At 40.5% G+C, this 27882-nt stretch overlaps 1 protein-coding gene across 2 annotated transcripts in view; it reads right to left on the bottom strand.

Annotated features, from left to right (window-relative positions):
* The window catches only part of ARMH4 (armadillo like helical domain containing 4), a 134811-nt gene that overhangs the window by 50323 nt on the left and 56606 nt on the right, over positions 1-27882 (bottom strand). Inside the window, exon 6 of one of the 2 annotated variants that reach the window (XM_086709656.1) lies at positions 17819-19390. The exons of the other annotated variant lie outside the window; for it this stretch is intronic. Coding sequence (XP_086565782.1) covers positions 19380-19390 — 11 coding nt within the window. The 3' untranslated portion in view covers positions 17819-19379. Of the gene's footprint in view, positions 1-17818; positions 19391-27882 lie in introns of those variants that run through there. 2 annotated transcript variants of the gene reach the window in all.

The raw sequence follows: 27882 nt of genomic DNA, 5'->3' as shown, positions 1-27882 counted from the left end.
GGTTTCACTCTTATGTGGATCCTGAGAAACTTAACAGAAGACCATGGGGGAGGGGAAGGGGAAAAAAAGTTAGGGAGGGAGACAATCCATAAGAGACTCTTAAAAACTAAGAATAAACTGAGGGTTGACGGGGGTTGGGAGGGAGGGTAAAGTGGGTGATGGGCATTGAGGAGGGTACCTGTTGGGATGAGTACTGGGTGTTGTATGGAAACCAATCTGACAATAAATTTCATATTAAAAAAAAAAGAAAAGAAAATGTTTTCATAGTTCCCAGACTCCCAAACTTCCTCTGTGTGTTTTCCTAATGGTCCGAAACAATGATGAACTATATATCTATTAGTTTTATTTCCCCTGCCTTTCTCCTTCTCCAGGCCTTCCCAGCTGGGACCACCAATGCAGCCTTGACCTATCTTTGTTTCCAAGGCAATGACGACAGACGAACCCTTACCAATAGCCCTGCTTCAGCCCCTTGGCCCCACTGGTAAGGCTTAGAATTAATTTGCTTTCCAGATGTCATGTTATGTTCCTGATGAGGTTCCTCCATGACTATCTTGGCCCACGGTCTCCTGCAGCTCTTACTTCTTAGCTCTGAGCAGGCTCAGTCCAAAGCATCCAAATTCTCAATTCTGATCAGTTGCTCATTCTAAGATCAGAGACCTTTCCTGAGTCCCAACTCACTGGCCAGCCCCTGAAATCCCTCCTGATTTATGCCAGTGCCTCCTCTAAGGGTTGATCCTGGCATGTTACTGCCAGAATCCAATTCTCATACCTCTAGCCCACCTCCCACTGGTGACAACCTTCCCTGTCTAACACCACACATGAACCACTTCTGGATTTCTGCCTTGCTCAGCCCAACTCATCAGGCTGCGTTAGAATCAATCCTTTCTGAAATCAGGGTAGAAACTAACGATTTCCATCAGACATCATGCCTCGTTCCCCTGTTATCCCCTTCTAAGCTATAGTCTAGTTTCTTCAAAAAGAAGATATTTATAAGAGCTGTAGGAGAAATCAAAACCATGGGACCCAGTCACCATTGAATGTAGAGGCTGAGATTAAAACATGAAATATGGGGGGCGCCTGGGCGGCTCAGTCAGTTAAGCGTCCGACTTCGGCTCAGGTCATGATCTCACGGTCCATGAGTTCGAGCCCGTGTCGGGCTCTGTGCTGACAGCTCAGAGCCTGGAGCCCGTTTCAGATTCTGTGTCTCCCTCTCTCTCTGCCCCTCCCCCGTTCATGCTCTGTCTCTCTCTGTCTCAAAAATAAATAAACGTTGAAAACATTTAAAAAAAAACATGAAATATGGGGGCGCCTAGGTGGCTCAATTGATTGAACGTCTGGCTCTTGATTTCGGCTCAGGTCATGATCCCAGGGTGGTGGAACTCAGCTCTGTGTTGAGCCCTGCACTGAGCATGGAGTCTGCTTGAGATTCCCTCTCTCTCTCCCTCTACCTTTCTTCCCTACTTGTGCACTCTCTCTCACTCTCTCAAATTAAAACACACACACACACACACACACACACACACGAAATATGATGGAAATTTCAATCTGGTAAGGCTTTTCCCAGTGCCTTAAGAATATTCCAGAGATCTATCTATACAACAAAAGTTGGGGGGAGGAGGGAGGCTGCTGTATCACATATCACTTCAAGTAAAGGACTCCCCCTGGAGCTGTGAAAGACACCAACTGCAGAGCCCAGCACTCCAGCTTTCAACAAGGAGGTCAGAGGATGAACCAAAGGTGAAGGTGAAAGTCAGAATCCAGCTTACAATGGGTCCTCTGTTTATATTAACCCATTTACTCCTCACACAAATCCAAGGACGTAAGATTATCACTATTTTCTCCAGAAAATACTGGGGCTCATAAAGGTGAACTTGCTCAGTCAGTCACTTGAGTAATTATAAAGCTGAGAACTGAGCCCCGAAGTGTTAGATTCTAACACTTGAACTCTATCCACAAGCTACAATGTTTTCCTAGGAGAAGCTTAATAAAAGGAGCAGCCAGAGGCAGGAAAGATAACCAGAAGGTAATGGAACAAAGGAGTCATGGAGGAGAAAATAGCTAGTAGAATCCAATGCTGCAGAGAGTCAAACAATGTAAGAGCTGAAAGGGACAACATATGTGGCAAATTATATTAATAGAAATAAGTGCACATTAAGTGCGAGCTATGTGCCTGGAACTATGCTAACTACTTTAGCTATATTAATTCTTTGAAGCCTTAGAACAGTCCCCAGGGATAGGCTCATTGTATTGATAAGACACAGGAAGGTTAAACAATTTGCCTAAGTTCACACAGGTAGCAGGAAGTAGAGTCTGGATTTGAACCCTGGTAAATGGGCTCTGTAGGCTCAGCCCTCTTGGGAGGCCTCTCAGCAAGAACAGTTTGGGTGGTGCTGCAATCTAGCCAACTTGCAGTTTGGCTATGAAGTGAAGAAGAAGAAAGCAGGAGCTCAAAAGAGGATGTGTTAGTTTCCTAGGACTATAACAAAGTACTATCAACTGAGTGGTTTACAACAACAGCAATGTATTCTCTCAGTTCTGGAGATTACAAATTCAAAATCAAGATGTTGAAAGGTAGAAATCAACCACAGGAAAAAATCTGGAAAGAGCACAAATACATGGAGGTTAAATAACATGCTACTAAACAATGAATGGGTCAGCCAAGAAATCAAAGAAGAAATCAATAATTACATTGACAGAAATGAAAATAAAAACACAACAGTTCAAGTCTTTGGGATGCAGCAAAATCAGTTCAAAGAGAGAAGTTTAGAGTAACAAAGGCTTACCTCAAATAAACAACCTAACCATATACATAAAGGAGCTGGAAAAGAAGGACAAACAAAACCCAAAACAGCAGAAGTAAGGAAATAATAAAGATTAGAGCAGAAATAAAGGATATAGAAACTAAAACAAAAAACAAAACAAAACAAAACAAAAAACAAAAAAAAAAAAACACAACAACAACAACAGAATAGATCAATGAAACCAGGAGCTGGTTCTTAGAAAAGATCAACAAAACTGATATAAACCTCCAGCCAGACTCATCAAAAAAAAAAAAAAAAGAGAGAGAGAGAGAGAGAGAAAGACTTAAAAAAACAAAATCATAAATGAAAGAAGAGACATAACCACCAGCAACACAGAACAAATTGGACATCTAGAAGAAATGGATAAATTCCTGAAACATATAACCTACCAAAACTGAAGGAGGAAGAAATAGAAAATGTGAACAGACTGATTACCAACAGTGAAATTCAATCAGTAATCCAAAAACTCCCAACAGTCCAGGACCAGACGAATTCTACCAATCATTTAAAGAAGAGTTAATACCTATTCTTATCTATTCCAAAAAATAGAAGAAGGAAAACTTCTAAAGTGATTATATTAGGCCAGCATTACCCTGATACCAAAACCAAAGACCCCACACAAAAAGAGAACTACAGCCTAATATCTCTGATGAACACAGATACAAATATTGTCAATAAAATATTAGCAAACTGAATCCAGCAATACATTAAAAAAAATCATTCACCACAACCAAGTGGAATTTATTCCAGGATGCAAGGATAGTTCAATATTCTTAAATCAATCAATGTGATACATCACATCAATAAGAGAAAGGATAAAAAACCATATGATCATTTCAATAGATGCAGAAAAAGCATTTGACAAAGTACAACATCCATTCATGATAAAAATCCTAAACTTAAAGATTCCATCAAAAAACTACCAGAACTGAAAAATGACTTCAGTAACTTGCAGGATATAAAATCAATATACAGAAATCCACTGCATTTCTATACACTAATAATGAAGCAGCAGAAAGAGAAATTAAGAAAACAATCTAATTTACAATTGCACCAAAATAATAAAATACCTAGGAATAAACTTAGCCAAAGAAAAGTGAAAGACCTGTACTCTAAAAATTATAAAACATTAATGAAAGAAATTAAAGAAGACAAAGAAATGGAAAGACATTCCATGTTCATGGAGTGGAAAAACAAATATTGTTAAAACGTCTAAATAACCAAAAATAATAAAATACCTTGGAATAAACGTAACCAAAGAAGTGAAAGACCTGTACTCTAAAAATTATAAAACACTGATGAAAGAAATTAAAGAAGAAAAAGAAATGGAAAGACGTTCCATGCTCATGGAGTGAAAAAACAAATATTACTAAAATGTCTATACTACCCAAAGCAATCTATAGATTTAATGCAATCCTTATCAACATACCAATAGCATTTTTCACAGAACTAGAGCAAACAGTCCTAAAATTTGTACGGAACCACAAAAGACCTCAAATAGCCAAAGCAACCTTGAAAAAGAAAAACAAAACTGGAGGTATCACAATTCCAGACTTCAAGTTATATTACAAAGCTGTAGTAATCAAAACAGTATGGTCCTGGCACAAAAATAGATACATATATCCACGGAACAGATAGAAAGCCCAGAAATAAACCCACAATTATATGGTCAATTAATCTTCAACAAAGCAGCAAAGAATATGCAATGGGAAAAAGACAATGTCTTCAACAAATGGTGTTGGGGAAATTGGACAGCTACATGCAAAAGAATGAAATGGACCACTGTCTTATACCATGCTCAAAAATAAACTCAAAATGGAATAAGGACCTAAATATGAGATGTGAAACCGTAAAAATCCTAGAAGAGAACACAAGTAGTAAATTCATTGGACCATTTCATTGGTTATAGCAACATCTTTCTACATACATAGCATCTGTTTCTAGACATAAAGCAACATCTTTCTTGTCTTCTGAGTCAAGGGAAACAACAGTAGAATAAACTATCAGGACTACACCAAAATAAAAAGCTTCTGCACAGCAAATGAAACAACCGACAAAACTAAAAGACAACCTACTGAATGGGAGAAGATATTTGCAAAAGACATATCCAATAAAGGGTTAGTATCTAATATCTATTAAGAACTTATCAAACTCAACACCCAAAAACAAATAATCTAGTTAAAAAATGGGCAGAGGCCATAAACAGACATTTCTCAAAAGAAGACATACAGATGGCCAACAGACACATGAAAAATGCTTAACATCACTCATCGTCAGGGAAATGCAAATAAAAACCACAATGAGATACCACCTTACACCTGTCAGAATGGCTAAAATTAAAAACTCAAGAAACAAGTGTTGGCAAGGATGTGGAGAAAAAGGAACCCCTGTGTTGCTGGGAATGCAAACTGGTGCAGCCACTGTGGAAGACAGTATGGAGGTTCCTCAAAAAATTAAAAGCAGAACTACCCTATGATCCCGCAATCGCACTACTGACTATTTACCCAAAGAATACGAAAACCCTAATCCCAAGGGATACGTGCACCCTAATGTTTATAACAACATTATTTACAACAGCCCAAGTGTCCATCATCAAGAGCTGAATGAATAAAGATGTGGTATGTATGGATGGGGCTAGAAAGCATAATGCTAAGCAAAATAAGCCAGTCAGAGAAAGACAAATACTGAATTATTTCACTAATATGTGGAATTTTAGAAACAAAAAAAAAAAAAAAGAAGAAAAGGAAAAAAAAAAAAACAGAGAGAGAGAGGCAAACCAAAAAACAGACTCTTTACTACAGAGAACAAACAGATGGTGACCAGAGGGGAGTTGGGTGGGGGGATGGGTGAAACAGGTGGCGAGGCTTGGAAGTACACTTATCTTGATGAGCGCTAAGTAAATATACGGAAGTGCTGAATCACTATGTTGTACACTGAAACTAATGTAACACTGTATGTTAACTACACTGGGAAAGATGGAAGGAAGGAAGGAAGGAAGGAAGGAAGGAAGGAAGGAAGGAAGGAAGGAAGGAAGGAAGGGAGTTGAAAGGGCCATGCTCCCGACAGAGACTCTAAAGAAGGATCCTTCCTTGCCTCTTCCAGTCTCTGGTAGGCCCACGTGTTCCCCGGCTGGTGGCAGCATCAGTGCAATTTCACATGGCTCCTTCTCTGTGTGTGTTCGTCTCTATGGCCTTCTCCTCATGTGTCTGTGCCCAAATTTCCCTCTTCTAATAGGACATCAGTCACAATAGATTAAAGGCCCTTCCTAATGACCTCATCTTGATTAAATATGCAAAGACCCTATTTCCAAATGTCATATTCAGAGGTCTTGGGGGTTAGGACTTCAACATATCTATCTGGGGGAGGAGGATACAATTCAACCCATGACCCCAGAGCCAGTAGTCCAAAAGGAGGGTTTTTCAAAGATAAAAATGGGAAAGATAATCTATATGCTCTTTTAAAATAACATTTTTGTGGGGCGCCTGGGTGGCTCAGTCAGTTAAGCATCCAACTCTTGGTTTCGGCTCAGGTCATGATCTCACGGTTCATGATTTTGAGCCCTGCGTCAGGCTCCACGCTGAAAGTGCTGAGCCCATTTGGGATTCTCTGTCTCTCTCTCTCTCTCTCCCTGCCCTTACCACACCATGCTCACTCTCTCTCTCTACCAAAATAAATAAATAAACATTTAAAAACTAAATAAATAAAATAGCATTTAATTAAATATCAGTAGTCAAGTCATGGTTCTTTCCAAATGAGGAGAAAATCTGACTGTCTGCATCCTAAGAAAGGCTTGCCATGCCTGGCATATCATTTTTAGTATTCTTCTTTGATTTAATGAGTTGGAGAAGGACACAGTCTCACAGCTTTTGCCGGGAACATTCTGGTACTATCCATCTATCACAACCTCGCTAGCTCATGTCTCCCCTGATCAATAAGAATGCAGAATCGATGCCTGTGTCAAGCTGCATGGTTAATTCTCAATCACACACACTGACAGAGGCAAGCAGTTGTGTAAACACTAAAACTAACAAAAACTTTCCACCTGGCTAGAATTTGATCGTTTTTTTTAATTGAAAAATTTTCAGACAATTCTTAAAAATAGTTTGTAATCCCTCAGTTTAGATCAAATGGAAGAAGCAGTCCAAGAAAGTAGCCTAGAAATAGCTATATTGGGAGCACCTGGGTGGCTCAGTCAGTTAAGCAAGCATCCAACTTTGGTTCAGGTCATGATCTCATGATTCGTGAGTTCGAGCCCTGCATCAGGCTCTCTGCTGTCAGCACAGAGCCCACTTTGGAGCCTGTCTTCCTCTCTCTCTCTGCCCCTCCCCCCAACCAAAAATAAATAAACATTTAAAAAATAGTTAGACTGGGGTGCCTGGGTGGAGTTGGTTAAACATCTGACTCTTGATTTGGGTTCAGTTCATAATCTCACTGCTTGGTGACTTTGGGCCCCACGTCAGTCTCTGCACTCAGAGCACAGAGACTGCTTGGGATTCTCTCTCTCCCTCTGGCTCTGCTCCTCTCTCACTTGTGCTGTCTCTGTCTCTCTCAAAATAAACTAAAATTTAAAAAGTTAGATTAGCAACAAAAACCAATCTGGGAGTAAATTATCAGTGCAGATAATCCACTACTTTAAACTAAGAATTAGCTAGACTTAAAATATCAATAATAGATTGATACCTAAAACATTGGCATTAAAATTTTACTTAAATAATTCCAGCAGAGTATTAGTTATCATGTTAAAGAAATTACCACTTATAACATTTATGCGTTCGTTACTTTTTCCCAAAGTGTTTAATTATTATCTGTTCCTTCCTGATTAGTTTGTCATAGCATCATAAGCATGGAAATTTAGCAAAAATTCTGATTAAAAATACCTATGGGGGGGCGGGGGAACCTGGGTGGCTCAGTCAGTTTAATGTGTGACTCTTGGCTCAGGTCATGATCTCACAGTTCATGGGATTCAGCCCTTTGTCAGGCTCTCTGCTGAGCGTGGAGCCTGCTTGGGATTCTCTCTCTCCCTCTCTCTCTGCCCCTCCTCTGCTCTTTCTCTGTCTCTTTCTCTCTCTCAAAATAAATAAAAATTTTAAAGTATACACTATAAAGAAGGAGCAGGTAGGAGCTGTCAAACGATGTCTAAAGCTGTGAGACATTTGTGATTCTCACTACTTTTGCTCTTGAGATTGGCAACCACTGTATTCACTGTGGTATTCAAAGTAAAAAATAATACCTCCCTGCTGGAGCAGAAGACATCAACATTATCAGGGAACAAGAGTGCTCTTTTAAATTTTTTTTTTTTAACGTTTATTTATTTTTGGGACAGAGAGAGACAGAGCATGAACGGGGGAGGGGCAGAGAGAGAGGGAGACACAGAATCGGAAACAGGCTCCAGGCTCTGAGCCATCAGCCCAGAGCCCGACACGGGGCTCGAACTCACGGACCGCGAGATCGTGACCTGAGCTAAAGTCGGACGCCCAACCGACTGAGCCACCCAGGCGCCCCAAGAGTGCTCTTAAATAAGCACAATATTTTTTTCAATAATGTCAATTATTACTCAAAACTTTTTGAAAGACTTCTTTCCTATAATGCCACCAGAGTGTATAAAATATTCTTCATAATTCCTTTGTTAATTTAGTAAATTCTTATTTAGTGCTTGCCGTGTATGTGATATTGTGCTACGTGTCATTGATTTTTTTTAAAGATTCAAGAGCAGTTCAGAGCAAAGTCAAACACCTGATATTATTGATCAAGCAGGGTAATTCCATTTAGATCAAAAAACATTTCGCAAAAAGTACACTGCCAGGCAAAGTACAGTTCAATCTTTCTGCATCAAAATAGAGCCCTTTAGATGGTTTCAGAATTTCTTCAGAATAAGTCTGGCTGACACTGGACCTTGGAGGATAACTTTTTAGCAAACAATGCCATTGATTTCTGAGAATCTATCTGCATTGCCTTATTGTGTGATTGAAGCCATTCTGTCCCCTCAAGCCTCAAGACTCAAATCAGACATCCAGCTGAGCCCAGCAGACATCACCATCATTTAAGACCTTCTCCGGGGACTTATTTTTTCCAGTTCCCCTTGAAAGATCTATACAAATGGTGAGTCATTGTGATTTCTATGCATCACTGCAAATACACAGCATACTCTCACAGAGCTTCCTCTCGTGCCCACACTGTCCTTTCGAATAACCCATTTCCTTACCTAATTTACTCTTCAAGGGAGGATGGGTAGAAACCAGCTCTGCCGATAGATGTGAGTGACTGGATGACCCATTTATATAGCAATATGCTTCCATGTTATCCCCACTTTCTAATACTCATGTCCTTGAGTGTCCTGATACTCCATCTGAGTGTGGGCAGAAACCATGATTTGCTTTTAACCAACAGAATATGGTAAAAGTGATGGGATGTCACTTCTATGATTATGTTACATAATACTGTAATGTCTGCCTTACCAGCAGACTTTCTTTCTTGTTAGCTTTCTTAAGGCAAGCTGCTATGTTGTGAGCTGCCCTGTGGGAAGGCCCACATGGCAAGGAACTGAGGGTAAGCCTCCAGTCTCCAGCCAACAAAAACCCAAGTCCTCAGTCCTACCACTCACAAGAAATTGAATTCTGCTAACCATCATGTAAGCTTGGAGGCAGATCTTTCTCCAGTCAGACCTTGGGATGAGGCTAGTCTCAGCTGACACCTTACAGTGGAGATCCTACAGCAGAGGACCCAGCTAAGTTGTGCCTTCCTCCTAACGTTACCTCATCTCCATAGCCTTGCTTGCTAGTAGCCTTGTTTATTTATTTCACAAAAATGCCCACTGATCTTCAGAAATTCCAGTATAATTCAACAACTGCCAACAACATTTTGTGGTCAATCCTGATACTAATATCTCGGTCTGTATACATGTTATAACGTGCCAGAGTCATGCCCATGCATCCTGTGCCTCTACACACCAGATGACAAACCTAATCCTGTTCTTCATAGTTGCCTTCTAGAGTAAATAGGGAATACAAAATAGATAAATCTAATAGAGATAGAAAGCAACCTAGAGGTTGCCAGGGCTGGGAGAAGAGAGAAATGGGGGAGTAGCTGCCTAATGGGTACAGGGTTTCCTTTTGGGGTGATGAAAATGTCTTGGAAGTAAAGAGGGGTAATGGTTATGTAACATTGTGAATGTATTAAATGCCACTGAACTGTACACTTCAAAATGGTTAGTAGTTATTCTATGCTATGTGAATTTTACCACAATAAAGCAAAATTTTTTTGATACAAAGGAAAAATGAGTAACTAGAGATAAGTAGGGACTAAGAAGGCTTTGAAGGGTTCAGAGAAATAATTTTGAAACATAAAAGTTCAGTCTGGTCACTTTTCCAAAAGGAAAAAACCAAAAGCAACTTACTACACATACTACTTCTAGATACTATGTTCATGGATCCTAAAAGGTCATTGATGATAAGACTTACCATTGACATTCAAGATACACTTTGACTGTAAGACTTATCCATGATTTTGGAAGCATTCAAATGCAAAAAGAATCACTAGACTCAAAGGAAAACACTATCACAAATAAAATAAACACAGCAACTACTAATTTCAGGAGATATATTTTACTTGATGAACCTATAATGTAACTTAGAATGCATGGATATAAAGTGGAAAAATTATAATGTCAACCATGGAAAAAATGCGTGGACTGGAAGATAACAGACAATTACTGGACTGGAAGACAATTTACTTCCTCTGAGTAGAGGAATCATGGGTGAGTTTTCCCATCTTCTTCAAACACTTAAAAAGTGACATAAAAGGATTTCTTCACCTTTCATCAGATTGTGCCTTCCCATCTTCTCCTGGTAGGAAGAGGGCCCTCTGGCCTCAGGCACAACACGACACAATAAGAGATGAAAATGATGGCAATAGAGATGTTTGTTTTTCAGGGTCAGTACTTCTCTCTGAAAACTTCATTTATTCAACAAAAATTTATCCAGGGCCTATTACGTGGTAGGCATTGTTCTAGACACCAGGGAGATGACTGTGAGTCTGAAAAGTCTTTGATTATGGATCATCCAATCAAAACCACAGGGTGAAGCTGGAGCCCCAGTAGGAGAGTGATAAAGAAGAATAAGAGAGGAGACCAAGAAAGAGGGACTTCTGACCACTCATATAAGGAAAGTCATCACAGCCTGAAAGGCCACCAGAGGGAAATGGTAGCAAAACACTTGCACCACCCCCTGGCCTCTGAGCGATTTTGTGATCTGTTGTAAATCAGTGTTCTTTCAGGTGGTGGACAGAGCCAGAAGCCTAACCCAGCTGTTTCTGGGCATGATGCCAAAGTTATATATTTTACCCAAAATGTTTGCTTTGAGCATCTACTGCTTCATAATCAGAATAAACAAACAAAAATGGGGAAATGGACTAATATTAACTCCTGCCTTACTCCCATTAGCCAACCAAGCAGGTGGTTTTAGGAGTGACAGGTCCTTTTCTGCTAAAATAATCACCTTGTGAATATATAAAATAAGAAATCCCAAGAGAAGCTGAAATTTCACTTCAAGAAAAAAAAAGAGAGAAAGAATAAGTGAAAAAGTGTCATATTTCTCTTTGGAAAGTGCTGGCTTTTTCTGAATTCTAATGGACTATATGTCATTGAAACATTGAAGTGGCCTGAATGATTTTTCTTTTCAGGATGATAATGGATGTGACATAGGTGCTAAAGGACTAACAGGAAGCAAGAATATAAGACGAGCAGATGCTGAAAAGGGACCTTCAAAAAGCTTTTAGTTCTTTTTTATTATTCACATCCCTTAATGGATATGTCTGCATATTGACTATAAAAATCAACTTTCCACATTTGGAAATGATGTGGTGGATTCAGTCCCTAACCTCCTCAAAAAAATCCCTTTAGTTGCTGATGCTTTTGCATTAAAGGAAGTATTAATGTTCCCGCCTTAAGCTTTACATATTGATCACTATTCACTGACTAGAGTAATTGCCTACACATGAAGTGTTGTAGCCTTGAAAGATGTTCTTCGCTTTTGGAACATCCCGTCATCATGCCTGTCATGATAAGACAGCATCATATTTGCCTTGCTCAGCTGAAACTGAGACATTTCACTAGCCTTCATGATGACAACCTGACAACCAATTCATTTGGGAATGAGCCTAATGTTTTGTCACTAAAGGACACAAGGTAGATTTCAGAGATCTAAGAAAAGAGATAGTGACAGCTTACGTTGAGCAAATTACCCTTGTTTCTCAGCCAGCAGGCAAAAGTATTACAAGGAAAGTGTTTTGACTCTTGGATTTGAAGCCAAAATAAAGTCACCAACTCTAACAGCTTAAAGAGGACTCTAAAGATCGAGTCCAAAGATCCCCTGGCCATCTGCAGATATCAGAACCTTACCTACGGGTGCCTGAGTGGCTCAATCAGTTAAGCATCTAACTCTTGATTTCGGCTGGGGTCATGATCTCATGGTTTCGTAAGTTCAAGCCCCACGTCAGGCTCTGAACTGACAGTGCAGAGCTTGCTTGGGATCCTCTCTCTCTCTCTCTCTCTCTCTCTCTCTCTCTCTCCCCCCCCTCTTTCTCTCTACCCCTCCACCATTCACACTGTCTCTCTCTCTCTCAAAATAAAAAAAACAAACTTTAAAAAAAGAACCTTACCTAGAAGATCAACAGCCAGTTGTAACGTCTAAGTTTCTTCTTTCCACAGTTACTCACATTTCCATTGAGATGAGAAATGCTTGCAGTAACCTCTCCTACCCACGTGTGTATGCAAAGGCATTCACTCAATTATTTTAGTCAACCAATAACTGCATGTGGAGCCACTGACACGTGTTATACACTAAGATAAGGTGCAGGGAATACAACAGTGAATAAAGCTTGATTCCCTGTCTTCAAGTAGCTCACAATCTTATGAAGAAGGCAGACATTAACAAATACAATATAACACTGTCAGCAAAGGTCTGTAGAAGTAGAAACAAGGAAGTAATCAATTCACGAGAATTCTCCCAAGTGAGATGACATTTGCATCAGGTATTACAGACTGAGTAGGCATTCCACAGACAGACACAAGAGAAGCAGGAAAAGGAATTCCAGACAGAGACCTTGGTATGCAAAATCTTAGAAACATGAAGAACATTGCATGCTCAGGATAAGAGGAGTTCAGTGTGGCAAGAATGTGAAGTTGAAGTACACACATATCAAGAAGCAACATAGCAGAAGAGAAGTTTCTAAGAAGGCAGATTTAAAGCCAAAATGTGCACAGCCTCAGAGGCCATACAAAGGAAACTCAATTTATCCCATAGGTAAATGAGGTAGCCAACACAAGGTTTTCATTTAAACAGGACTGTGCTGGGCAGCTGGGTGACTCAGTCAGTTAAGTGTTTGACTCCTTATTTCAGTTCAAATCCATGACCCCAGGATTGTGGGATCAAGCCACGCATCGGGCTCCGTGCTGAGTGAGGAGCCTGCTTAAGACTCTCTCTCTCCTTCTGACCCTCTCCCCTGCTCTAGCTATAAGTGAATAAATAAATAGGACTGTGCTGTCTTATTCAATTTGATGGTCTCTTAGAACCTGGCATAACACCCTTTCACAACATAAATATTTGTTCAGTGGGGTAGTTGCTGCTCAACAGACAATCAGATTTGTGTTTCAGAAAGGTATCACTGAAAACAGTGCAGAGAATGAAGTGGAAGGTGGAAGACACCACAATAAAGACGGGTAAAGAGGCTCCTGCAATAGTCTGGGCAAAAGACAATGCTGGCCGAAGGAAGGCACTATGGCCAGCAAGGGTGAGTTCACCAGCAACTTAGGAGACAGAATTAATGGGACTCTGCTGCTGACTGGATGTGGGAATTGAGTGAATAGAGAGGAATTCGAGATGACACTCTGGTTTATAACTTAACAAAGAGCATTCCCAAATGGCTCAGAACCCCTATCAACTCAAAGGGGAGGCAGAAGTTGACAGGATCCAGATCACAGCTGGAAGGGCTAGACTTGGGCAGGGGGTGGGTTGCCTCTTTTTTTTGATTCAAAAAGAAGGGAGCACAAAGGAAAATTAAAGGGGCTTCTACCAGTGACCTCAGATCCATCCAAAGCCCCTTTATGTAAATGAAAAAAAACACAGCTGAGAGCCATCAAAAGAGCTGCCAAAGACCACACTACACATTAGAAGAATAGAGCAACACAAGAAGTTTCCCCAGGGCTCCTCCCATGATAATTTAATATTTCTTTATATAAATCAAGACAGCATCAAATACTTGAACTTCCTGAGCATGGAAATGGAAGAGAAGACATGTTTGTAAATTAAGCAAAATCATATACAGCTAGGCCTTCTGCTGTTCTGAACATTCAGCTCTTACCAATTTATTTTGTAACCTGGTACCCTGGAACATTTATTGTCTTTATTCTAAGGAAAATAGTGGGAAAGATCAACAGATGGAGTCATACTAACCCTGAGGCCCTGGTTTTTGTAATGTAACAATTTTTTTTTAATTAAAATTCATGTTAGTTAACATATCGTGAGTATTGGTTTCAGGAGTAGAATTAAGTGGGGTGCCTGGGTGGCTCAGTTGGTTAAGCATCCAACTTTTGATTTCAGCTCAGGTCATAATCTCATGGTTTGTGGAATCAAGCCTTGTGTTGGGCTCTGCACTGACAGCTTGGAGCCTGCTTGGGATTCTCTCTCTCCCTCTCTTTCTGTCCCCCCACCACCCGCCACACTCATGCACACAAGCTCTCACGTGCTCTCTCTCTCTCTCTCTCAAAATAAACTTTAATACATATATGTATAATTTTTACAGGGGTAGAATTTAGTGATTCATCACTTACATATAACACCCAGTGCTCATCTCCCAACAAGTGTCCTCCTTAATGCCCATCACCCATCTAGACTATCCCCCCACCCAACACCCCACCAGCAACCCTGTTTGTTCTCTGCATTTAAGAGTCTCTTATGGTTTTCCTCCCTCTCTGTTTTTATCTTATTTCATTTTCTCTTCCCTTCCCCTACGTTCATCTGTTTTGTTTCTTAAATTCAACACAGGAGTGAAATCATACGATATTTGTCTTTCTCTGAGTGACTTATTTCACTTAACATAATACACTCTAGTTCCACCCATGGTGTTACAAATGGCAAGATTTCATTCTTTTTGATTGCTGAGTAATATTCCATTGCACATCTTCTTTATCCATTCATCAGTCAATGGACATTTGGGCTCTTTCCATTCTTTGGCTACTGTCAATAGTGCTGCTATAAACACTGGGGTGCATGTGCCCCTTAGAAACAGCATACCTGTATCCCTTGGGTAAATACCTAGTAGTGCAATTGCTGGGTCACAGGGTAGTTCTGTTTTTAATTTTTTGAGGAATCTCCAGACTGTTTTCCAGAGAGGCTGCACCAATTTGCATTCCCATCAACAGTGCAAGAGGGTTCCTCTTTCTCCACATCCTCACCAACATCTGTTGTTTCCTGAGTGTAAATGTTTTTTGAATGAATTAAATGCAGTTGAGTGCAGACCTCAGAGTTAAGTTTTTAAAAAAACAAACTTAGTTTTGCCAAATCTTAATTGAAAAGGAGGCAAGAAAAGTTTTTGCTGATCCATCAGAATACATTTCTGCTGTCTTTACACTACAAATTTTTTACTCTCCTAAAAATAAGGCATTCAGATTTGCTAACTTGTTTTTATTCATCCAAAAGTCAATATTTGGGATGCAATAAATTGAATTTAGGCTTTCAAAATATAACTCATAAGTTGCTAGAGATATAGCAACTACTAAACAGAATAACTTCATGTTTCTTATCAATATTTCTTTTTTTACTATCTGCTTAAAATGTCCAAGTTCTAATGCATGTCCAGTCCCTCCCTCTAGCCAGGTCATGTGAGCGTAACCAAAGCTGGGCCCACAGTTGTGTTTTAGGCTAACTTCAACATCCTTATGGGACATGAAGCTTTTGTTTAATCCAAACACCCCAGTGAGGAATGAATATAGAAACAAGGGAAGACAGACTGCTTCAACATTCAGTTTTAACTTCCATATATCATACACTAATAAAATAATCAAGACTATCTGTCAAAGTGTCTGACATATAAAAGACATGAAGCAGTTTTTAATATCTCGGTGGAGAGGTCATGGCAGTAATACAAATCATGGTTAGTTTTTTAGACCTTCCAAATTTCCTAAGTAAAATTAGGAAGGAAGGCAATTTTTATGCATTTCAGATGGTGCTGGTGACAAAGGAAGTAAAATGAACCAGAATGAGAATCCATGCCAGATGCTGGCTTTCTAATTGGTGCCTTGATGCATGATACGAGCATCTTCTGAAACACCATTTTATCCCAGGACCATCCCTGACCCCTAAACTCAGCCAAGTCCCCTTGTCATTTGCTTCTTTTCATCTAGCACATGCCCTATGATTACGTTAATCTCTCTGTACTATAATTACTTCTCATTTTTTTAGTATCACCTCTTTTAATTTTTTTTAACGTTTATTTATTTTTGAAGGAGAGAGAGCCAGAGTGTGAGTGGGGGCGGGGGCGCAGAGAGAGAGGAAGACACAGAACCTGAAGCAGGCTCCAGGCTCTGAGCTGTTAGCACAGAGCCCGACACAGGGCTCAAACCCACAAACCGCGAGATCATGACCCGAGCCGAAGTCAGACACTCAACTGACTGAGCCACCCAGGCGCCCTGTGTATCACCTCCTTGATTGCCTATCTTTCCCACCAGGCAGGAAGCTCCATAAAGCCAGATTGTCTGTACTGTTCATCATTGTAAGCCCAGAGCCTCACACATTGTAGGGGCCTACGAAGTACTTCTTGAATGAATGAATTGGTAAATAAGTGAAAGATGGAATGAAATGGTTTTCTGAATCAACTTTTTTCTGAAAAGACCTGAGCATTATTGGGCTGTTAAAAATAATGAACAGTAGTATATTGCAAAGGATTTGAGTTTGGGGGTGAGGAAGAATGCTAGCCTAGATGCTCTGTTAATTTTAATGGCGATTAGTGTTCCTTTCCTTTTTCCTCTACTAGAATCCTTCGGCCAGAGCTTTCCTGTAGTTTTAGTTGACTGCAGCGACATCTACTGCTGAGATGCAGGAAGATGCATCTTTCCACTTGCTGATTGCAGGTGGTGCCTGAGAGAAGACCCCAGGGAGTCCAGGTGTCACTCTATCATCCTGCATAATGAGTCTTACACACTGTTATCTCCACTTTACAAACAGGAAACTTGAGTGTATATTCATTAACATATCCCAGAGCAAATCAGGGACAGAGCCCTTAATCCCAACTCCTGGCTATAGTGCCTCTCACTGGAACCTTGCTGAATGATGAAGGGGGATGATTATTGCAGAAATCCCTCGCTAGAGGAAATGCATTGCTAGTATAAACTCCTCTTTATCTGAATACCACCTCTATATCTACATTTGGCCTTGACAAATTGCCACCTCTTTGGGAATCTGGCCCATAAAAATATGGCAACTCCAAACTAAATGAGTAGGGAGGAAAAAAAATCAGGAAACCTAAAAGAGTATAAGAAACATCCTTATGTCATGTTGCAAAAATAATTTAACGCTGTTATTTTTCCAGTGCCATTGTTCACTTAAGTCACTCTGCAGGGTCTCCTGGGTGGCTCAGTCAGTTAAGCATCAGACTTCGGCTCAGGTCATGATCTCACGGTTCGTGAGTTCGAGCCCCGCGTCAGGTTCTGTGCTGACTCAGAGCCTAGAGCCTGCTTTGGATTCTGTGTCTCCCTGTCTCTCTGCTGACCTCCCCCACTTGCAGTCTGTCTCTTTCTCTCTCAAAAATAAATAAATATTTTTAAAAAAGAAGTCACTCTGTGTTAGCCTCATCACTAAAGCCAATCTGCTATAAAAAGTGTAAAAAAATAAAAAGTGTAAAAAAAAATATTAGAGGCGGGCATTGCCTATGATTATAGACAAACATACCCCAACTCATACAATCAAAATGCTTACAGAACCCCAAATTTTACACAGGACTATGTTTCTTGCGTGAAATAAAATGTCAAATACCACCCTCCCTGAACAGCTGTCCCCTCATCAGGTCATTCTGTCAAGTGACACCCACTCTGGTGTGTGCACATTCACGCAACTCAATGCCTTCGAGGTCTAAAGTGATTATCATCCTAGCAAGCAACCCACTGTTACGTCCTCTTCACCTCTTTGCTTGATCTCAGAAAGGATGGATTTAGGGGCACCTGGGTGCCTCAATCAGTTGAGCGTCTGACTCTTGATTTGTGCTCAGGTCATGATCTCACGGTTCATGGGACTGAGCTTCACATGGGGCTCGGCTTAGGATTGTCTCTCCCTCTTTCTCTCTGTCCTTCCCCTGCTCACACTCTCCCTTTCAAAATAAATAAATAAACTTAAAAATAAAAGAAAGCCTGGGTTTATGGATGTCTTCAGAAAAACGTTAAAGCTATAATTTATCTTTAAACACTTTTTTTTTCAACTTGTGCTTAGAAAACATATCAAGACATGCTCATTACAGGTTCAATGGATTTTTATGTTTAAGCAGATGGAAGGGAAAGGACATTGGAGATGGAGAAAATGACGTGGCAGCCCCAGACCTAGCTTCTCTGCCAAGTACCTATGCGCTAGGAACAAGTTATGAACTACCCTGAGCCCCTTCTTTCCCGGCAGTAAAATGGGGGTGTTAATAGCTCCCCATTTATCTCACTGTTTGGACAAACAAGGTAATATGTGTTAAAATATTTAGTAAACTATAAGAGGATCACACAAATTTACAGAACTATTACTTCTTAAATCTCTAAAGTGAATCACTGAGGAAATTCTACTATATTTGCATGTCCCTTGATAAACCAAGAAGTCCAATACTTAATAGCCTAAGTTCAAGAAGCAGCCATTGAAATGCAGAGTTTAAACTTACAAAGAACTGTCAAATTCACCTTAACTCAAACTTTTGCTGAAGAGTGAAATAACTTTTCGGGGCACCTGGGTGGCTCAGTCAGTTAAGCATCCAACTCTTGGTTTTGGCTCAGATCATGATCTCAGGGTTGGTGAGATTGAGCCCCACACCTGACAGTGCAGAACCCCCTTAGGATTATCTCTCTCCCTCTCTCTTTCTGCCCCTCTCCTGCTTGTGCTCTTCCTTTCAAAATAAATTCATAAACTTAAAAAAAAAAAGAATAAAATAACTTCATTTGTCAACGGACATTTGACTCCAATGGACTCATAGTTTGGCTACTGTTAGTCACGCTGCTATAAATGTTAGAGTGCATGTACAACTTCAAATATGTGTTTTTGTATCCTCTGGGTAAATACGTAAGAGTGCAATTGCTGGGTCGTAGGGTAGTTCTGTTTTTAACTTTTTGAGGAAGCTCCACACTGTTCTCCAGAATGGCTGCACCAGTTTTGCTTAAGATAACTCATGGGGACAACCTTCTGCAGGAAGCCAGGTCTCCTGATTGCCAGCTCATGCTCATTCCAGGTCCCCAGGGAGGCAGGTCTCCCACCCAGCACGAGTAATCTTCTTTCTAGAACACTATCACGTGCCTAGTTCTGCACACCTCCAGTAAAGAGAGGTTTCTGCCTGATTTCATGCTGCTCAGAGGAAACCTGGAAAATAAAACCCACAGGAAAAGACCAATGAATCACAGATTATTCTGTTCCAGAGAACAGAAAATTGTGGAAGAACAACATAGTGGCATGGTTGTACAAGTTCTTCATTTCCACTGCAGACCAGAGATGTGAAGGTGGCAGTGACATCTGGTTGATGCCTAACAACGAGCTCTCCTGAGAAAAGGCATGTGCGTGTTTATTATAAATTTTACTGATAGAAAGGATGCACAGCACACCATGTGCAAGTAACAAAAACAGGCATAATGTTCTTTAGGGTAAATGCTACACAGCCAGTTGGTTCTCAAAGAATGCTTTCATTGGTTTTTGCCAAATTAGTCTACCTGCAACCGGCCTAAGGTTGTAATTCATCTCTGGGATGACACGGGAAGTTGCATCCCCTTCCACTAACTCTTCTCCCAATGAATTTACTGCCATTAAGTCTGATGTGGGATCTACTGCTCAACTATTCCTCACCCTGGTACAAATTATATTTACTGAGCTGAAGCTACCCTCAGCTCTGACACTAGATTCAACACACTTTTTAAAGTGCAATCTGCATTATTAACATTTTCTCCATCACTTTTCGTTCTAAACAGTCAACAAAACAGTAAATCAAGCCTCGATCTGTAACACTTACTCACTTCTGTGATATAAATATTCACTATAGCCAATTTCTTTTTTTTTAATTTTTTTTAATCTATTTATTTTTGAGAGAGAGAGAGACAGACAGAGTGAGAGTGGGGGAGAAACAGAGAGAGAGGGAGACACAGAATCCAAAGCAGGCTCCAGGCTCTGAGCTGCCAGCACAGAGCCCGACATGGGGCTCAAACTCACAAACCGTGAGATTATGACCTGAGCCGAAGTCGGACGCTTAACCAACTGAGCCACCAAGGCACCCCGACCATAGCCAATTTCAAGCTACCAATAGGACAGCACTGAATGTAAATTGGAAAAAAGATGCACAGTAGCACACTATTACATAGTATTTCCACCAAAGTGATGGAAATAACCTCAAGAGCGCAGACAGAAAATGTAGTAAAATAATTAGGAAGCGAAGAGTTTTCCGTATGTTTACCTACATTTTACTACAACTTATGTAAGTTTATATAATTTGATTTTTAATAATGGATTGGTTTAGGGGTACCTGGGTGGCTCAGTGGGTTAAGTGGCCACCTTTGGCTCAGGTCACGGTCTCGCAGTTTGTGAGTTCGAGCCCCGTGTCGGGCTCTGTGACGACAGCTCAGAGCCTGGAGCCTGCTTCGGATTCTGTGTCTTCCTCTCTCTCTGCCCCTCCCCTGCTCACACTCTGTATGTGCCTCTCTCTCTCAAAAATAAACATTAAAAAAATTAAAAAATAATAATAATGGATGGGTTTAACAATTGGCTTACAAAATCCCTGAAACTTGAACAATCGCTTTTTATGAGCTAGCTCCAGTATGGTACTGGAAAGGATTCACAGAACTGTGAGGGGCATTTGGGTTTATATATTAAGAAAAGCACATTCACAACTAAATAGATGTGGGTTTAATTCCTGGCTCTGCCACATACTGGATATATGGCCTTGATCTTCAAATTCTTCATAGGTAAAATGGAGAAAATATTACTATCTAACTCCTAGGGTTACTGTGAGGATTAAATCAGGTTTTCTATGTTATCATCATAGCCAATACCTGGTACATATAAAACATGTAAGAGGAAGTGCATGTTATCATTTTGTAAAAGTACATGTTATCATTTTGTCGTTGAAGAATGTCCTCATCATTAAGCAGTGTAATGTGCTTCCAGGTCTCAAAGCGTATGGAAATGGAAGAGATGCCCATAGGCATGGAAAGCACTTGGGAAGGAAGCCAGGGAAGAATGACCCCTTAGATCTTTGAGTCATTATCCTTTCTTTTCCTAAGAATCACTGCTGTCTAGGGTCATTTAAAGGAATCTGGGGAAGGAAGGAAGGAAGGAAGGAAGGAAGGAAGGAAGGAAGGAAGGAAGGAAGGAAGGAAAGAAAGACAGAAAGAAAGACAGAAAGAAAGAAAAGGAAGGAAGGAAGGAAGGAAGGAAGGAAGGAAGGAAGGAAGGAAGGAAGGAAGGAAGGAAGAAGAGAGAAGGAAGGAAGGAATCTAACCAACTTTTCCTCCCTTCATAAGTTGCTCAGTGACAGAAAAGGACTGAATGTCTTTTATTTCGACCTTAAACTCTAATTTGTACCCCTGTTTTCAGAACCAAGAGAAAAAACTCCCACAAACTGACAACCTTCACTGGGTCTTCAACCCCAGCCAGAGTCTGGCACATGAAGACTGGCAATAGCGGGCACTATGAAGTTAGAATCCAACTTTCTTTTTTCCAAATAGTAGACTGCAGTAAATGATGCATTCTCTTTGCAGGCAATTCACATTGTTAATTCAGTATGAGATGCTGTCAACTCTGACACTTAAGACTTTTTCCCCCTTGAAATACTTTTTATTAAATGAAGTCTCTATTCAGAGCTTGAGTAATCTAAGTATGAGACTTCACATTTTATTTCCCGTATCTTTCACCTTATTAGGTTCGGCCAGTCTTTTGAGTTATTTGTTAGTTTTGACCCTTGTCATCCAATGTATTCCTTCTAGCTGTTTATCATACCCTCTGTCTTTTCATCCAATATTAGTAAAAGGTCTGAACAGGTCAAGTTCTAACAGGGAGGCTCATGGCTTTCTCCAAGTGATGTTACTTCATGTACTATCTGGGCTACCATCACCAAATCCAGCCAACTTCACTGTTATGCGGAGTATATTTCTCCATTTTGTCTCTAGGGATACCTGTGAGATACGCAATAGCTTTGCTCAAGTTTAGGTACACGGTTTCTATATTATTGTCTATCAGTCCCATGAAACAAACAAATTGAGGTTAGTTTGGTGTTACTTATTCAGAGTGAACCTATTCAGACTTCCAATGAACACTATCCTTTCCATGGATACAGACAATTTTGTGGGGATTAATATCCCAAGCTTTCCTGTGTGTACTTTCCAGAGCCTACCATTCTCTGTTGATGCAAATTAAAATCTTGTTTGACTGTCTTTAGGCTGTAAGTGCCTTGCCCATTTACCCCTACTCCACAAACATTAAGGCTAGTGGTTAAGCAGCCACAGCCTACATTTAGATACTATCCTGGGATATAATTTATCTACAATATTTACAATCCATTTAAAATAGTTAATGTCTTACTGTCTCTTCACCTACTTAGGATTTAAATAATTGCTATTCCTCATCGTGTGAAGACTATATTCCTTGATAAAAAGACAAAAGCAAAACAGCATTGTAAAGTTCTGCTTTCTTTTTGCCATTTGCTAACATTACTCCAATCTGCTCCTAAAAATGGGTTTAAGAAAAAGAAAATAAGTCCTCAACAAATGGTGCTGGGATAATTGGGTATCTACATATAAAAGAACATATTTGGACTACCTCATATCATATGCAAATTTGAACTCAAAATGGATTTTTTGAGCGAAAACTACAATAGGAGAAAGCTCCATGACCTTAATAATGATTTTCTAGACACAACACCACAAGCACAAAGGAAAAGAAGATAAATTGGACTTCCTCAAAATTAACAGCTTCAGTGCTTCAAATGACACCATCAAGAAAGTAAAAACCTACAACTCAATAATGAGAAGAAAACCCAGGCGCACCTGAGTGGCTCAATCAGTTGAGCGTGGAACTCTTGATTTCGGCTCAAGTCATGATCTCACAGTTCATGAGACTGAGCCCCCACGCAGAGCCCACATGGGATTCTCTCCCTCTCTCACTACCTCTCCCCCACTTGTGCGTGCTCTCTCTCAAAAATATAAATAAATAAACATTAAAAAAAAAAGACAACCCAATTTCAAAATGGGCAGAAGATTTGAAAAGACATTCCTCCAAAGAAGATATGTGAATGGCCAGTAAGCACATGAAAAAATGTTCAACATCATTAGTCATTGGGGAAGTGCAAATCAAAGCTACAATCTGAACAAAGTTCCTTTTTGAAGTGATGAAAATGTTCTAAAGTTGACTATGGTGAGGGTTGCACATATCTGTAACTTACTAAAAAAAAAAAAAAACATTCAGGGGCGCCTGGGTGGCGCAGTCGGTTAAGCGTCCGACTTCAGCCAGGTCACGATCTCGCGGTCCGTGAGTTTGAGCCCCGCGTCAGGCTCTGGGCTGATGGCTCAGAGCCTGGAGCCTGTTTCCGATTCTGTGTCTCCCTCTCTCTCTGCCCCTCCCCCGTTCATGCTCTGTCTCTCTCTGTCCCAAAAATAAATAAACGTTGAAAAAAAAAAAAAAACAAAAACATTCAATTGCATACTTTAAATGAGTGAATTGTACAGAATATAAATTATATCTCTATAAAGAGAGACAACAATGATGTCATTTTACACAATGATGTCACTTCACACCCGTGAGAATAGCTACAATCAAAAAGACAATAATAAGTATTGGTGAAGATGCGGAAAAATTGGAACCGTCATGTATTGTTGGCTGGAATGCAAAATGGTGCAAATGTTCTAGAAAGGAGTTTCAGCAGTTCCCCAACATGTAAACAGAGTTACCACATGACCCAGCAATTTCACTCCTAGGAATCTATGTAAGAAAAATTTAAAAATCTACCCACAGAAAAGCTTGCACATGAATGTTCTTAGCAGCACTATTCATCATTGCCAAACAGTAGATACAACTTAAATGTTCCTCAACAGAAGAATGGAAAAACAAAATATGGTATATCAACACAACGGAATATCATTCAACAATAAAAAGGAATAAAGTACTAACATATGCTACAACATGGATGAACCTCAAAAAAAACTACGCTAGATGAAAGAAGCCAGTCACAAATGACCTCATATCATAAGAGATGTCCAAAATAAGCAAATCTATAGACAGAACGTAGATTACTGGTTGTGTAGGGCTGGGGGCAGCGGGGGTTGAGGGCAGGAGGGAGAGTAAGTACTAGTATGGGTTCAGGGTGACTCTGGGGTGATGAAAAGGTTCTTAAATTTGATTTTGCTGATATTTTTACAACTTCACGAATATACTCAAGCACACTGAATTGTATATTTTTTAACAAGTGAATTTTATGATATGTAAAGTTTATTTCAATAAGGCTGTTAGAAAGAAAGAAAGAAAGAAAGAAAGAAAGAAAGAAAGAAAGAAAGAAAGAAAGAAAGAAAAGAAAGAAGGAAGGAAGGAAGGAAGGAAGGAAGGAAGGAAGGAAGGAAGGAAGGAAGGAAGGAAGGAAGGAAACGAGAACAAACTTTCAGAAGATAGAAAGAAGAAGGATAAAAGTGAGTATTGGAGCTGAAAGCAAGAAAGGCTGGAAAGGAAGAGGGTTAACAAACAGGACCGTGGAGGTTTGAAAGGCGGTCCTCCAGAAGCTGAGCAAGAAGGGAACAGCGCCACCACCCAAAATGAGCAGACCTGGCAAGGGGGGACTTGAAAGAGCATCATCCGAGTGCCCAGGACTCACCTGAATGTCTACCGACTCCTGCAGACCAGCTGCCTTGCCAAGGATCCCTGCTGAAGCCACGCTTGAAGTCACTCACTTCTCCTGTTGGTGGTCACCTACCAGGACTTTGTTTTGTTTGCACCAAGGCCTCACTCCCTGCCTAGCCAGCAGCAGTGATGTCTGGCCATGCTGTAATCTTGCTTAGTCCCTTCAGAATACCCCAGTGGACCCTCCACACCACAGCCAATGCCCCAGCCCATTCAAAGCCCAGTGAAGGGGCCACAGACGTGGAGGTTGTATGTATTTGGTGAGCAGGTGGGATGGGGAGGCTGAAGGAAACAATCTAAAAGCCCCTGACAAGCTAAAAGTCATTAACGACACACCAATTATAAAAGGTTTTGTAAGATCAAAAGATTTTAAAGAGTGAAAACTGATAGAAACAACAATATCTCAAAGTGAAAAAACAATGAGGTCAAGAGCAAGGGTGGATGCACTGGCCTCCAGGAATACTCTGTATGGTTTAATATTATTTTTCTAATTTACAAATAGGGAAACTGAGGCTCAGAGGGGTTAACTAATGTTTTCAAGTTCCCAGAGCTAGCAAGTGATATAATCTACATCATTCTGACTCCACCGCTCCCACATACGTATACTGTCTCCTTTTTCTGAAACCCAAATTCCTCCTGAAACCACATTTTTTAAATTCCACCTTTAGCTTCTTCATAAAGTTCATTTTCAGTTGTACTATCAGAACAGAAATTTTTAGAAACTACTATCACTTGTGAGTTACGTACTCATTTAAAGTGAATGGATAGATGGGGCGCATGGGTAGCTCAGTCATTTAAGTGTCTGACTTCAGCTCAGGTCATGGTCTTGCAGTCCATGAGTTTGAGCCCCACCTCAGGTTCTGTGCTGACAGCTCAGAGCCTGGGGCCTGCTTCAGAGCCCGTCTCCCTCTCTCTCTCTGCCGCTCCCCTGCTCACACTCTGTCTCTCTCCCTCTCTCAAAAATAAATAAAAACATTAAAAAAATAAAACAAACTTAATGAATTGAGACAATATTTTTCTCTTGGCTTTCTTTTTGCTTTGCTGGAATCCCGAGGTGTGGCTAAGTAAGCCCAGCATTCTCTCCTATTCTAAGATCAAATGGGCATTGCCGCTTACATTTCAGCTACGACTCAGTGCTGCCTTGATCATATTCACACTGCCTCTTGTTTCCTTTGTCTTCAGAAATTAAAACTATCACCAGGGCAAGGCAAAAGCTCAGGGACAGCTCTGTTCCACTGTCGGTGCTCCCTTGTCACATATGACCCCTGGGAACGACATAAGATCTTGCACTAGTTTAGTGATCTGGTTTTGGAAGAATTGTTCATTATTCCTCACATGTCAAGACCTAAGGGACATCACTCCTGTTTCCTTCTACTTTTACTTTCACCAAATATATTCCACTTGGCCTCAATCTAAGATATTGTACTGTCACCTTACAGCTACCTTCCCACACAAATGTCCTTCAAAGCACATCTGCTTCACTGGAAGAAAGGTTCCCCTTCTGTAGCAGTCACTGCTGGTTGCCTATCCAACGGCCACTTACTCCTTCCTTCTTAACAGAACCCTAATTCTATCTATGTGGCCCCCTCCTTAGTGCAAGAAATGGCTCCTGACTGGCCTATGCCAGCAGTCAGCAAACATTTTCTGGAAACAGTCAGGTAGTAAGTATTTTTTACTTTGCAGGCTGTAAGATCTCTGTTGCAACCACTCAACTCTGACGTTGTACGGTGAAAGCAGCCACAGAAAATAGGTAAACAAATGGCATGGCTGTGTTCCAATAAAACTTTATTTATAGAAACAGGCATCAGCCCAGATTTGGCCCAAAGGCTGTACTCTGTTGACGCCTGGCTAATTCACCAGGACCAATGTAGTTCCATTTATTTTGCTAGCGATTGGTTTGCACATGGGCATATGATACAACCATGGCCAATACGAGATAAACAAAGATCGGTGAGCAGCTCCTGGGAGTCTTTCTTCCTTAAAAAGACGGTGAAAAAGAGATGATCCCTCTTTTCTGCTGGATATCATCATATTGGGATGTGATGCCTGGAATTACCATAGCTATTTTGAGACCATGGAAGTTTGGGAGCCATTTTGATCTGAGGCACATTATGTGGTTCCCTTAATTGTAAACAGAGAATAGTAACACGTAACTATGAAACCTGAATTATGTAAAGTAAATCCGGTGCTTAGCAGGATGGATGTAGAACAAGCATCTAGTTAATGAGAGCTATTACTGCTAGTTTTACTCTATATTTATGTGCCCATAAAAATGCTATGTAAAAGGTAGGTGTTCAATAAAAATTCTGAAGAAATATGTACTTGGAAGTCTATACTTGGATATTTTTCTCTCTAGAGCAAGGCTAGACTCGTTCTGTTCCAATCTGCTCTGACGGGGACTCTCCTGTGATAAACAGCACATTCATGTGGCTTCTTTTTAGGATTCAGCCTGCGATCCTTAGCCGAAGGGAGCTGGGTGCTGGCTTCCTTGGCATGACACTCTAAGCAGCCACAGGGAAGTCCTAAAATTCCACACTTCCTATAAGCAAAAATAATAACCATGGAAGTGATTTATCTGGGTAGCTGGGTTCATGGTAAGATTGGTCAGTAAGATTAAACATATTAGTTGAGAGTGGCATAGTTCAGGGGCGCCTGGGTGGCTCAGTCGGTTAAGTGTCCAACTCTTGACGGTGGCTCAGGTCGCGATCTTGCGGTGATGAGATCGAGCCCTGTATCAGGCTCCATGCTGAGCATGGAGCCTGCTTGGATTCTCTCTCTCCCTCTCTCTCTCTGCCCTTCCCTCCGCTTGTGCTCTCTCTCAATCTCTCTCAAAATAAATAAATAAACATTAAAGAAAAAGAGAAAAAAGAGGATGGCGTCGTTCATCCGCATTCCTCCTCTGCACTAGGTAACAGCCAGGCCGTTTTACTTTTGAAGACACTAAGGCAGAGACAGATGAAATGCCCCTGTCATTATCATTAAGAGGA

Source organism: Puma concolor, chromosome B3 (genome assembly GCF_028749965.1).
Source record: "Puma concolor isolate L17-30 chromosome B3, mPumCon1.1.hap2, whole genome shotgun sequence".
NCBI lineage: Eukaryota > Metazoa > Chordata > Mammalia > Carnivora > Felidae > Puma > Puma concolor.
The sequence above is the reverse complement of the archived record's forward strand: the minus strand, read 5'-3'. Positions and strand labels throughout refer to the sequence as shown.